Below are 13,906 nucleotides of genomic sequence, written 5' to 3' on the forward strand. Positions count from 1 at the left end.
AATGTGGCTAATTACAACTTAGTGGCGTATTGCAAGAACCCCGAGCCTCCCTCTAGCACTGGACTACTTAACACAATCTTAAAAACGTTCAAACTTCATGAGTGCCCCAATAAGTTTGATAGCATCTGTTCTCTCAGACTGACCACTATAATGCCCCCCAACAAAATTAAATGATCTGACCCCCTACAATACAGGAGTCTCCGACAAATACAACTCTGTTCTTTGTTCCTCCTTCCCCCACATTCCATAAGTAACAGGTTCCTTCTATCCCTCCACTCGTCCTCGGCTGTAATACAGGCTTTTCCTTCACGCAATCGGCCTCCTATCTCTCCAAACCTCTAGCTATCCTAGATACCACGTTTGGTCCTCTGTGATATTAACTTGCTTAATTCCAAAATAATGACTGGCTGAATTGTTCTAATAATACTTTCACTCACAATGTACCTGCACCACCCCACCAATTTTTCGTTTTCTGTTACCCACGCTTACTGTACTTGAAAAAAAAAATCAATATATTGGGTTTAAAAAATTTATAAATAAAAAAAAAGTTTCGATTTTAGAAGAAAATATTTCTTGTGCTTGCATTGTTAGGGGACTCAGATGTAACCTTTTCAATTTTCTCATAGACACGCACTGTCACACACCACAATGATGAACAGTGATACAAATATACTATGTAGTATAGTCCTTTTGAGTGCATTCTCTGCTCTGCTTTCCTGTCAGTGGTTAATAGAACTATATGGTACCACCTACACTGCAGGACAATCTGGTAAAGCAAAACAGTTTGTAGGGAGGTCGCGTAACTGGTCAAACCTTCAATATAAGTTTGCTTTTTGTTTACTAACATTTATGTTCAGTATTTTTTTTTTCCCTCAAACCCACTGTCCAATTTGGACTATTCTACACATGTGCACAACAGACTTTATAAAAAACGTTTCAAGTAACCGACATATTTAATTGCATACCATGACATTATTATCCCCACATACAGTGTACAGTAGACTATTTGTTACACAACTTCTTTATTGAGAGAACATTCCATGTATTCACCAACAACCCACGTTCACAGTCAGACAGCTCTGTCTGATATATTGTGTTGGAAATATAAACTAAATCAACATTGGTAAATGCATAATCTAGTGACCTCAGTGGTCTGAAGTACATAGACTACTCAAGAATATAAAGCCATTAAATCACTCCATAATTGTCTGTTAAATTACAATGTAATTTGAGTCAGAGGTCAAAGGGTAATCAATCATGAGCACTGGTCTCTTGGGTGAGCTGTCAATAATAAACTCTTTCAATACCAATGGCTTTATAATCCTTGGCAGCAACAAATCGGTTTATAGACCTTGGCAGTAACAAATCGGTATATATTTATTTTCTTCTTTGCACAATATTTTATGCCACCTCAAATTATTTTCCAGACTCCTCATTGCTACAGTGATACATGTCTGTGCATACTGAGCTATTACGAACTTGCTAGAAAGTGCCTGCAGGCTGTGGTATAGAAGCAATCAGAACCAATTATATTCTTCAGGATAAATAAAAAACATGGTCAGGGAAGGAATAACGGAAGATGAAGTCAAGCTTACCTTCCTTCAGAGCTTTATCCATGCTGTGACATATAACCACTCTCCTAAGCTGGACTGGCTCATGCAGATTCACCGAATGCAAGACCTGAAACACAATTATTACATTGTCTGATTATAGGGCATATCTTAGGTTCTACTTCTGATGTTAGAGTGGAGCAGTCACCTATACATAGTGGTGGCCGCCATGTTGTCACCTGAACCACTATCCAGCCTATCAATATGCAAGGAATTAGTGGTATCATTGAGGCATGGAGAACAAAGTGCCTCCCATCTCAGTGAGTTCATAGCGAACAGGCTCCATTCACAATGAATATAAGTTTACCACATAAAAATGGCGTTCTCCACCTGTGTGCAGGTAACGGGTCCACTAAGATTCTAGTGCAGGATATAACATGACATACAAGTAGATTTAGTTACTGTATCCTCCACGCTTTATAAACCCACAGAAGATTCCAGGTTTCATTCATCTATAAATCTATATCACAATGTTACATTAAATAAACTCCAAGCACTACGCAGCCACAAGGAAGACGACAGAAGGCAGTGGCACAGCATTATGGGTAGCAGAGGCACTGAGGCCTTATGTTCTCATGGAAGTACCAGCACTGTGTTAGTATTCCAGACTAGAACGTCTACAATACCTATTACACACGATGCACTTATGCTTCTGAATGTGTGGTGGCCTCTGATTCAGATTCTGCATAGGGGAAAGGAGCCTTTATAGCTGCTACCCCACTGACAGGGCTGACTCCTGTTTCCAATAACGAGAGGAGAGAGAATTTACCTGTACTCAGCCTAAGCTGTAGTTTTGAGAACGTCCGCTATACAGCAATAGGAATAAATTAACATAGAAAGGAAACAGGCAATATTTTAGTGTAAAACATGACCACAGATAGAGGGGAGTTAAAGTGTATATATGTGTATATATATATATATATATATATATATATATATATATATATATATATATATATATATATATATATATATTTTCTCTCTTCATTTGTCCAAACCAGTTGCCATAATGTGCTCAGGATATTTAGGGTTACCTCTCACTAAGCTGTACGCGGGATATAGGATTCAAGCAAAAATATAACTGATGTTTTCTGGCTAAATTTACCTTTATATGTAAGGTTAGGATAACAGTTTTGCTTTAATGAATATACTAATGAAATAAAACACATTTATGCTTGTAACAATGGCCAAATCAGCAAACTGCCCAGTATCGCTGCATGTGCAGTCCACAAATGAGCATGATGCTAAAAGGGATCCAATCAAAACGGATAATCTCAGTATTAGGTATGCCCTAGTATGGATAAGCCCGTTACCTACATGTGTAAGCGCCCAGCGTAGAGCAACATTGGAAAGTGATCACTGCTACAGGATTAGCCCAGGTTTCATTTTTGAAAAAATATTCTTATAAACAGAACACACACTTCACTAATCTTTTTACAACGCAAAAAATGTAACCCAGATAGGAGTACCATCAATTGCAGTTTAAATGGCCACCTGAGATATAAGCACATATAAAGAGAAAATAAACTGGTGTCGCCTCCAGGAAATGAAGGTAGTAGCTCATATAGGAAGAAAGAGATGTGGGTGACTTTGCATACAAATAGTAAATATTAATGGACCAGCATGAGACAAGACGCCACAGGCTCCTATACTCAATCTACCGAGAGACTTCCACTAACAACTGCTCACTATAAGCGATACATCAACTCTGTCAGTCCCTGCATGAAAATGATTAGTTCAGTACTCAATCACAAGCTCTACACATTTGTGCTTAAGTCAATGTCTCGCTCTCTATAGTCCTATTTATCCTGGATATAGTCACAAAGCGTTCTTTCATGCACATACTGTCGGCCCCTTTCATCTAGCATATGATTTTAGCAGCAAATAGCACAGAGATTATAAATTATACACTTATAGACAGAAATACTGGGGAGTATTCAGAAAGACAGACATTCATCACACAACGCCTCTGGATATCAGCCTAAAATCTACACAGAGTACTCACAAAATAATACTTCAAAGCCAGAAACTGTTCAAGTAACCTATGTTCGGGTAAAATATATAGACAATGCATACAACACATAATAGTATAAAATAATTTGTAGCACTGTGAAGATAAAAAGAATAGTCAGACTAATGGTCTCCACAAGCAGTGGTGTAGCTAAAAAGATCCTTGGAACTCTATGTCCTACAATTAATCTTATCTCAGCAACAGAATACTAGATTTATCACACCTTCTGAAAAGGAAAAGTATAGGTATTGCTGATTTCAACCAATCAGATTCTAGATATAATTTGCTAGAACGCACTAGACATATGCTAGCTAGAAACGGGTTGGTTGCTATGGGCAACAATTTCACTTTTACTTTTGGGTTTGATAAATCTAACCCTAAGTTGCAATAAACACAGAGGGCCTGAGTCATTAAGGCAAAAAAGGAGTAAATGTTCTCTGGGACAAACCATGTTACAACTTAAGGGGTGCAAATTAGTTTATTATTTTGCACATAAGTTAAATACTGGCTGTTTTTTTATCTAGCACACAAATACTTGTTAGCTTTATTATTACACTGAAATTTAAAGTTGATCTAGGACATGTCCTACCCCAACTATAAATCTGTCCCAACATTTTAAATTTACCTCCCCTCCAATGCAACATGGTTTTGCCCAAGTGCAAATGTTACTCCTTTTTTATGCTTTGCTCTCCTTAATGACTCAGGCCCAGAGAGTGTCATTTCTTAAGTTCTCCTAGGTGGATGCTGCCAAAATATTCCTAAAATTCTATCATAACTGATTCACAAAGCAAAAAGCCAATATGAAAAAAAAATAATGGTGCTTCCACCAGAACAGGTGAAATCCCTGAAATGTCAAATCACTAATAGATATTCAACCGTTATCACAACAGGGGAAGTGTTCCATCAATCCAAACATGTCCCAATGTCCATTTCCTTATTAAGGTATTCACTTTTTCTAGATATTAAAGTTTTTTTGTTAGGATTCCTTCATATATCCATCTCCAAATCTTTGATGAACATGAATACAAAAAATATAAACTTCAGAATTTCAAATTAAATATACTATTTTCCCTTCATTAGTAAAGTGATATTCTTATGTCTTTCATGCACATGCATAAGTGAAAGGTGTGATACCCTCGTGAAAATATTTTCTAGAGGCACAGTTTACACGTTCAAATCTGAGTCATGTTGGCTATATTCCAGAAGACAGTCAGTGCTTCAGAAAATATACAAAGTAAAACAATGTAGTATCATGAATACCAGTGTATATAAAATTACACTCACATGTACACACTAACGTTCACTTATCTTCTAAATCTCCACTGATATTTTCTAGAAGTTATTCCTTTCTGTAAATTTCCACATTCCGTCATTGAAAAGACAGAAAGGAGAGAAAAGGCTTCTCTAGCGTTTTACTTTAATATAACAAAGTGTTAATAAATAAACACAATACTGTACTCAAAGCACCCGCAATATCTCAAATTTAATATCATATAATTTATCCTGCTTAACATCAAGTTATCTGCATGTCAAGTCACACTGAAGAATGATGATAAATTCCCGGGATGAGTCTTCCAGATGACCGGACACCAAGAAACACAATTCCACCAATGCCTTTCAAACTAAAGGTATGTCAAAACCGGTCATCTTTCAACTGCACTAATATGCTCCAGTGAAGCTGAAAGAGGTTTAGATGTTTGGCATAGGCACTGAACAGAGACATCTTGACAATTTTGGTCACCTACGTGGCCACACTGGACACTCTTCAACGAGTGGGAGGGTGAGTGCTCCAGTATTAGTTCTTACGTCCTTATTACTATGATCCTTACATATGGTGGAGTGCTTTAACCCAATACTTTCCTATATGTGTACTTCATGCTCTAATACCCCATTCATACTGCACCAAAATCCCGGGTTTTTGCCGGGGGGGGGGGAGGTCAAACGACCCAGGTCTTGGTGCAGTATGAATGGTACAAGTCAAAAATCTCGGGTCTTCAACCCGGGATTTATCGAGGGGTAATTCCCGGGTCGCCTGCACTATGAATGGTGCAACCCGGGTTTTTCAACCCGGGTTGCACAGAAAACAAGCTGATTGGCTGTCTGCCTGTCTCTGGAGGATGATGTCATCGGTGGGAGCCCATGGAAGAAAAAAAAAAACCAGTCACCTTTCAATGACATCACCATTTTTCAGCCAATGAAAACTGCTCTGGTGATGACTCCCACAAATTGCCAGGGCACAGACTTGTGCAGTATGAATGGGGTGAACCCGGGAAATTCCCGGGTACGAGGTGCAGTATGAATGGTGTTTCTGAGCCGGGACGCTCCGAGCCCCGGCAAAAACCCGGCTTGAAAAACCCGGGATATTGCCGGGGCGGCAGTATGAAAGCGGTTACACATGAGGGATGGTGAAATGTTGGAAGAAAGAGAGAGCTCTATTGTTTCCATTTATTTATCTTAATGTGCAGCAGTAGCAACTTGCACAGAGCTGAAGCAGCCGCAGCAGAGAACCGCGGCTCCTAAGAGGCTTATCTGCGCTTTCCTCCTCCTCTACATAAGTAGTAAGATGCTTGCAATGGGTCTATGCTAGCCTACCCCTTCCTAACCCATTCTGACTTTCTAAGTTTACACACAGACTTACATGTACGCCATAAAGCAGTATGGAGAAGTGCAGTTTTCACTTCAGATTTGGACTTGTGTACAACTCTACATGAGCCCCTAATTGTCCACCGTCTCCTGTAATTGTCCTCTTCATCCTTTGTCACTTACTCAGGACATTTACTCAAGTCCTTATTAACACACAAGTCACAACTAACCACAAAAAAAATACACTAAACCAGTGGATTCCAAACTTTTCAGATCAGGCCACCTTTAGGGTCTCCAAAAAGGCACCCCTTAGCCAAAATAATTACCAAGTAGTCCCCCACCTTGCTTACCAATGGCCCTGGCCGAAGCACCCCTGTGAGATCTCCAAAGCGCCCCATGGAGCCTAGGTGCACAGTTTGGGAACTACTGCACTAAACAATACTAACCTTGAGCTCATCTTAAGTGTCCTTGTCCAGTGCTCACCTCTATTACAACCTACCTGTTAATTCTAAACTTTAATTCTAAGAATCTAAACTTCAGAAATGTCTTTCCTGTAAAGACCAATCGTTACATCAACCCTCATGGTCTTTTGCGTTCAACTAAGACAGCCCTAAGCAGAGTCACTAAGGACAATCACATCTAGTTCACTTCTATTCTAAACTTCTGTATTTTCTCTGCAGCTTTTAGCACCATGATTGACCACTCTCTTCTTACTCTGGGCATTCAAGACAATCTGACCACTAGTTTTTTTTGTCACACTTCATCTATTCCCATCAGTGTGTGTGTTCTACTGTGTGCTTTATCCTTCTTCTGTAGTCTTTTTAGTAGATCTCATCCTTCGATTTGCCTTCAGCTATATGTGTGCTTATCACAGTAACCTACCTTCAAACCCAAACATTAATGGGGCATGGGTGCTTAAAAATTTCCAGTGTGAAACTGAACAGCTAGATATATGTCAATGCCAGGACTCTCAGAGTACAATAAATGGTGGGAATCCCAGAGCAGGGAGACCCAAAAATGTACTATAATAGGGAGCAGAAATTCAAATAGAAGTGGGTAACCCCTATTAGAAAAGTGAAAGGCTACAGACAACACTTTCATCTATTTTTTTGCAGCGCAGCATAAGTAGTAATAAGCTCTTCTGGTGGAAAGCTGCAGCTACACTGATAACAGCTGCGGCTCTAGCTAAAATATGAAAAGGTAAGAATTGAGCCATTTGTGTAAAATAGTACCCACACAGCTATTACTTCATGAAGGGAAGCATGCAGAAGTTACATACACAGTTGTTTTTAGACAACCGACCAGTAAAATATCCTGGGAGAGATACAATTCCTCACGTTGTTCTTACAATTACCGTTACTATAGTGATTACTGCGCATTATTACCGTTACTACGGTAATTTCAACGCTGATTGTTGCTTGCAGCTCCCTGAGTCGCAAGCAAAAATCTGTTAAAATTACCGTAGTAACTGTAATAATGCCGTCCCGCATTGTTCTAAAGAACAACGCGGGAAATTGAATCTACCCCTCTGTGTTGCCTATATTTAACCAAAGTCTTATGCACTGTAAACACAACTGAAACTACTATGTCACAATGCCAATCATATTACTAATTATAACAAAGTGTGGCCAGAATGTAAAATGATTTCCATACATTATTTGTAACATAACATTTTATAGAAAGATGTACAGATGTTGAGGATTATAAAAAATAAGCTTAGAAGACAATGACGCCCAATTGCTTGATTATAAATCACATAAGTGGAAAATTATTTTCATACCAAAAAATGGAACAGTAGTACAAGAACTAATAAGCAGTGGTTATGTCTCCGCACGTTAACAACAATAATAAGAATTCCTGCCATGCTGATCGCAGCCACGAGGGATGATAATAAAACAGACTAAAGAACATCGCTGACTGAGCAGATTCATTAGACACCACAATTATTTAGCACATTGATGAGCAACTTCTCTCAGCTTCAAGTCATATCTGAGGCTGCAACACTTATGTGCTAAATGCAGGCTCCACAAACAGGAAGAGCAGCTTAAAGGGGCTATAAGCAGCACACAGGAATGGCCAGCTTGGCAGAGTATTCACTACGCAAACTGCAGCAGATCATTGCAATTGCTACAGACATTTGAAGGGTATGTGAACTTTTATATTTATATTTGAGTTATTCTTAGCTCTCGTAAACAAGACATCTTTTGTTATAGCAATGAAGGTTTTTTTAGTTATCCTTTCAGTGGCGCACGCAGGGGGGGTTTCTGAGTCTCTAGGAACCCCCCCCCTGCGCTAACTAAGTGGCCACTGTCCTATACAGCAGCCGCGGCGCTGTCAAAGAAGCGTCCGCGGCAGTGCTGTATTGTATACAGCACCGCCGCAGAAGCTTCTTAGACATCGCCGCGGCTGCTGTATAGGACAGCGCTGGCGAAACGAAATTTATTTTTTGGGTCGGCGGGAGACCTCCCCCCCCCCGACAATCCTCCGTGCGCCCCTGCCTTTTCCCATCACACCTAGAGCTCCGAAATCTCATCCTAGAGATATTTCACATTTGGTAATATAAAGTATTTAAACAATATTTGCAGCTTCTCTTCTTCATCCCGGTCTTTCTCCATCAAATGTACCGTCAGATATTACTGTGGTCACAAGAAACTCAACACAAGCTCTGTACCTGATTCAATGTAAGATCCCCCTCATGCAGTTCTCTCTCCTGCACTAAACCTCAGGGGGACCTAAGGGTTAGTACAGGAGAGAAGAACTGTTTTGAGCAGAAAGAGAGTTTTTTCATAAGGAAGATGCCTTTGCAGGGAGGACAAGGGCCCTGAGTGCAGAACCATCTGGACATCACACTTTTCAGGGTTTTGTGGCAGAACGGATACATTTGTGCAGATGTTGGGTGATACAAACATGCAATCTGTTACACACACACACACACACACAGAAAGTTTCTTAAGGAGACAAAGTTTGAGAAGTGGATGGTAGACAGCGGGAGCCAGCGAGTGTGGACTTGTCCATGGGCAGTAGTTAGGCAGCAGCTAGAAGAGGAGCGTCAATGGTGGTTAATGGATATAGATTGGGAAGGAGTTCATTAATGCAGACACACAGAAGGATAAGCCAATCCCTACTTCAGATCTTGTGAAAGGTCTTTCATACCTCTGTTTTAAAGGCCCCACTTGAAACAGTAGATAAACAATAAATTGGGATGCGAGTACATGTATATTGATCACTCTGCTCCCACTACAGAGGTTTCATATAAAGTGGTGAGTAAACAAGAAAGGAGCCCCACAAGGAGGATGATGAGGAGGATAGGAGACATCTTAGGCTAATTCCAAGAACTTTGGAAATTGGCTCCAGGTGTTTTCTAGCATGGCTAGCAGAGTAGTGAAGAAAAGGTCAGTACATTGTTCCGCTCATTATTTATCTTATTATTAATATTATTAGTTAGTTTGGTAACAGAACTTATGGTAACAGCCTGGCTTCTCTACAAGAACAGTTTCAACAATGTATAAGGTTAGTGCATCGGGATCATTAAAGAAACCCTCATTATACTAATGTCTGGTGGCTAGGGCTCTGGCTCATCAAGATTGCAAAAAGAGGAGTCTGGTGGTCTTCTTACAACTTGAGGGAACCACCTGCAGGTTCTGTCAGTACTGTACTGGATGTGGGGGCAGCTGGTTCATCAACAAAGGGTAGGGAGAGGAAAACTAGTGAACACAAAACTGTAAATAGGGGAACAATCAGAGGTTATCAACCCCATGTCTCAATAAATATCCAGACAGGAAGAAGGCCAAGTTTCTGCAGACTGGTTTCCAGATGGATTTTTATAGTCCCATCATAATCAAGTGGTGGTCGCATTGCAAGCAGTAATGTATATAGTGAGCCAGGGTTCATTCCAAAGTTATAGATAAAAAACTGAAAAGATGTGGCCTTGGGAAGGATGGCAGGTCCCCATTGCAAACTTGAGAGAATTAACACTGGGAAGAATAAAGGGAGAGGAAATTTCGGCTAATCCATCATTGGTTATACCTTAGGAATGAAGAGATTGACAACAAACTTTTATGTTTGTGCTATATCATATAACAACTAAAGCCACTGAGGAAGGAACGTCCAATGGTGAAATGCATTACTGAGGAGCACCACACGGCTGACAACTATAGCTACAGTATCTGCATTCTCTTGTTACTTTTTACCCTGCTTTCTATTTCATTAAACTTGATCTTTAACATATATGTACACTGTATATTATGTTGTGACAAGCATATGAAAAATATATTATTTGTTGTTATATTCCGTTGTTTTTTATTTATTGTTTTTTTCTTAATTTTTTATTTTTAGCATTTGTTAATATTATTTAACATTTTATTTTTCCATTGTTGACTTTTGCCCTACATTGTTTGCTATCTAAATTATTTTTTACCACATTCATTTTCACTTTTTGTCTTCCATTGAATTTTCTTTACCCATATACTTACTCCTTGTCTGTACACCCTAACTGTCCTATCATCCTTTATGTTCAACACCATTCTCTTAAATATCCTCTATCATTCCATCTCCTTTTGTCAATGCATCATCCACCCCACCGCGCTATCGCCAACAACCATAAAACCTTTCTACCACTTTCCTCACTAGTCCAACCCCCATCCCAGATTACTCCCCCAGCCCTGTCTCCCCCCACTATGCTGCTCACTTCCCGATCACTTTCTTCCATTTTCCCAAGTTTACTTTTATTGTTTAATTACCACCAAGCGTTATTCAGCTCTCTCATATGTTCTTCTGTAAATCCTTGTAGCTAACACCATCCGTCTACCATCCCATTCCTCACCCTTACACCCACCTATGGCGCCCTGCTCCTGTGACACCACCACGAACATCCATACCTGGTACTGTTCATCAGAAACAATTTTTTTCTACTTTTACCAGGTGAAAGATAGTGTGTCTATACACAGGTAGTATCACACGAGCCAATCACATTACTGTACATCATGTAACAAGGCAGTGCAGCTAGTGAGGGAGGGAGGGAGGCAGGAGAACAGATGGAGAAGACAGAAGAATACAGCCTTATGTCTGCTTCTGGTTCATTCAGAGAGTTTGCATCTTATGGGGTGAGTACTACATGGGCAGAGGTCTCCTTATGTAATATTCTCCATCTTATGTGCTTACTATCAAATCATCCAGCAATGAAAAGGATCATGGGGGAGGGGTTCGGTAGGAGGGGGGGGGGGCAGTCATCCATTATTTGGATGATTTAGTTTGTGTGGGTCTCACTATTTCTTGGCTATGTGTTACTTTGTTTTTGTGGGCCCCTCTTTGCACAGACTCTGCAGATGCTGCAGAGAATGATTAATATCAGAACAGGCTGCCTGTGTACTAGCAAAAATGAAAAAAATGCTTTAATTACTTTCCCAGGAGGTCTAGTGGACCATGATGTCCAGTGGTGGTTGGACAACCTTACCTGCCCATGAACGGGAGAAGGCAGCACTGCGGATCCCACAGTAGCTTCACGCAGGGTTGTCTTCTCCAATGAGTGTATGAGACAACGGTCTGGGCGGCTACAACCAACTTCCCATGTAAAGATCAGAGGGCAGCAGCACCGTAGCCCCTTCTGGAAGTGCTGAAAGGATTCTAATGAATCTTGATAGTGTGTTATACATGGGAACAAGGTACCACAGTGAAGCTCACAGCACAACTGTAGCACTGCTGCTCTAAGACCTGGGTTCTACCCTCCTAGAGCCTTACTAGATTTGGAGAAGGCACCAGGAACTGGGAGCAAAGTCCTAGAAGTAGTTTGGGTATGAGATTAAAACATTAAAGCTCCCAATCAAGACATTGTGGAGACAGGGAGGACAGGGGGATGAAGCTTATGACATAAAAGTGCTTATTTATCAGACTTAACCTTGACACACCTCTCTTTCTCAGCTCCCTGTATTTTCCAGGTCTGGAGATTGATTGCAGCTAATTTGAGGCTGCCAACATCAATTACATTTTAGACTGACCAGGCTGTTACACTGGGGAATAAAAGGAAGTGACGTGCTGTGAAAGTATCTTCTGAATGGTGGGCATTCTGTGGATAATGTATCCTGGCTGGAGATCACATTTGAAACATCTAATAAAGATTCCTTGTGGTCATAGTTAACACCCAACTGCTTTTGCACAATAATACCCACCAGGGATGCCTCTTACTAGCAAAAGGTTTTAAAAACTTCAGTAAACACAAATAAACAGTCGCCCCCTCCCCTAGCAACCCTTCCCCAATCAAGCTCATCTTCCCTTTATAAAGGAGGCACCTCTTTCCAGCAAACATTGTGTCATTTGTAATCAAATCCTTCCAGATAACCTCAAAAAAATTATAATATATCTACATACATACACATATATATATATATATATATATATATATATATATATATATATATATATATATATATATATATAAATAAATATAATCAACAGCAAAACAAAAGTTTGGCCTTTGTGAGGCAACTTAAAAGGGTAGTTTGACTAAGGTCATGATTTGTGTTAGGTCTCCAAACTTACAAATTCATGTTTGTTGCAATTCTATTCTTTTGGATATGTGACCAGCGAACCATGAATATTTGGGGTTACTTGCTTGCAAACATTTTTGAGGAAAATGATCTATTAAGAAACTTAAACAAATACTAAAATAATTATTTCATTACCAGGGCAGGGACTGAATTCTAAGACCATAAGCGCTCAACGGAGTCCATAGTTTAAAACAGGGGATCATTTTAGTATTACAGAAAACAGGACTTCCCCCATAGGCAATACATAGAATTTCAGGCCTGAAAACATAACATAAAAGTGAACGTTATATCCAGCAGCTTACATGAAACCTTTCCAATAACAACTCAGACTCCATATTGATCACATATCATGAGAGCAAGATCTGTTAAATGTAAAAACATCCACTTTGACCTTTGCTCTAAAACCAATGGCCATGACCTTATTAATGTTTATTGGACATGAAATTGCAGCCTACGGACCATAAAATGCCTTAGGCCTCACTACAAAATCAATACTAGAACTAGGCAAGTGATCTAGTGTCCTTTCAAAACTACATCACAAACATGGATCTAGGATAAAATAGATTTGTTTCTGAAATACAGGCGTTATACATGTGAATAGGTCGGTGTGACATTTAAACCAAATGGACATTTTTGAAATCTGGAATTGTAAGTGCCCAAACCAAACTCTTACAGGGACACATCTTAAAAAGACATAAACAACAAAAAAACCACTTGTGTTACATACATACATAACAATGCATTGACAGATATAGATAGATAGATATATATACACACACATATATATATATATATATATATGGCAGCATGGTGGCTAAGTGGTTAGCACTTCTGCCTCACAGCGCTGGGGTCTTGAGTTCAATTCCCAACCATGGCCTTATTTTTGTGGAGTTTGTATGATCTCCCTGTGTTTGCGTGAGTTTCCTCCAGATGCTCCGGTTTCCTCCCACACTCCAAAACATACTAGTAGGTTAATTGGCTTCTATCTAAATTGACCCTAGTCTCTATCTCTGTGTGTTTGTATGTTAGGGAATTTAGAATGTAAGCTCCAACGGGGCAGGCACTGATGTGAATGCGTTCTCTGTACAGCGCTGCGGAATCAGTGGCGCTATATAAATAGATGGTGATGATGATGATGATATACATACAATCATTTTATG

General features: G+C 39.7%; 1 protein-coding gene across 2 annotated transcripts in view; it reads right to left on the reverse strand.

Moving 5' to 3' along the window:
- Nucleotides 1-13,906, reverse strand: part of SNX25 (sorting nexin 25) — a 138,617-nt gene that overhangs the window by 103,230 nt on the left and 21,481 nt on the right. For both annotated transcript variants that reach the window (XM_075196937.1, XM_075196928.1), the window contains exon 2: nt 1,596-1,680. In XM_075196937.1, coding sequence (XP_075053038.1) covers nt 1,596-1,680 — 85 coding nt within the window. The remainder of the gene's footprint in view (nt 1-1,595; nt 1,681-13,906) is intronic.

This window comes from Mixophyes fleayi, chromosome 1, assembly GCF_038048845.1.
Source record: "Mixophyes fleayi isolate aMixFle1 chromosome 1, aMixFle1.hap1, whole genome shotgun sequence".
Lineage (NCBI taxonomy): Eukaryota > Metazoa > Chordata > Amphibia > Anura > Limnodynastidae > Mixophyes > Mixophyes fleayi.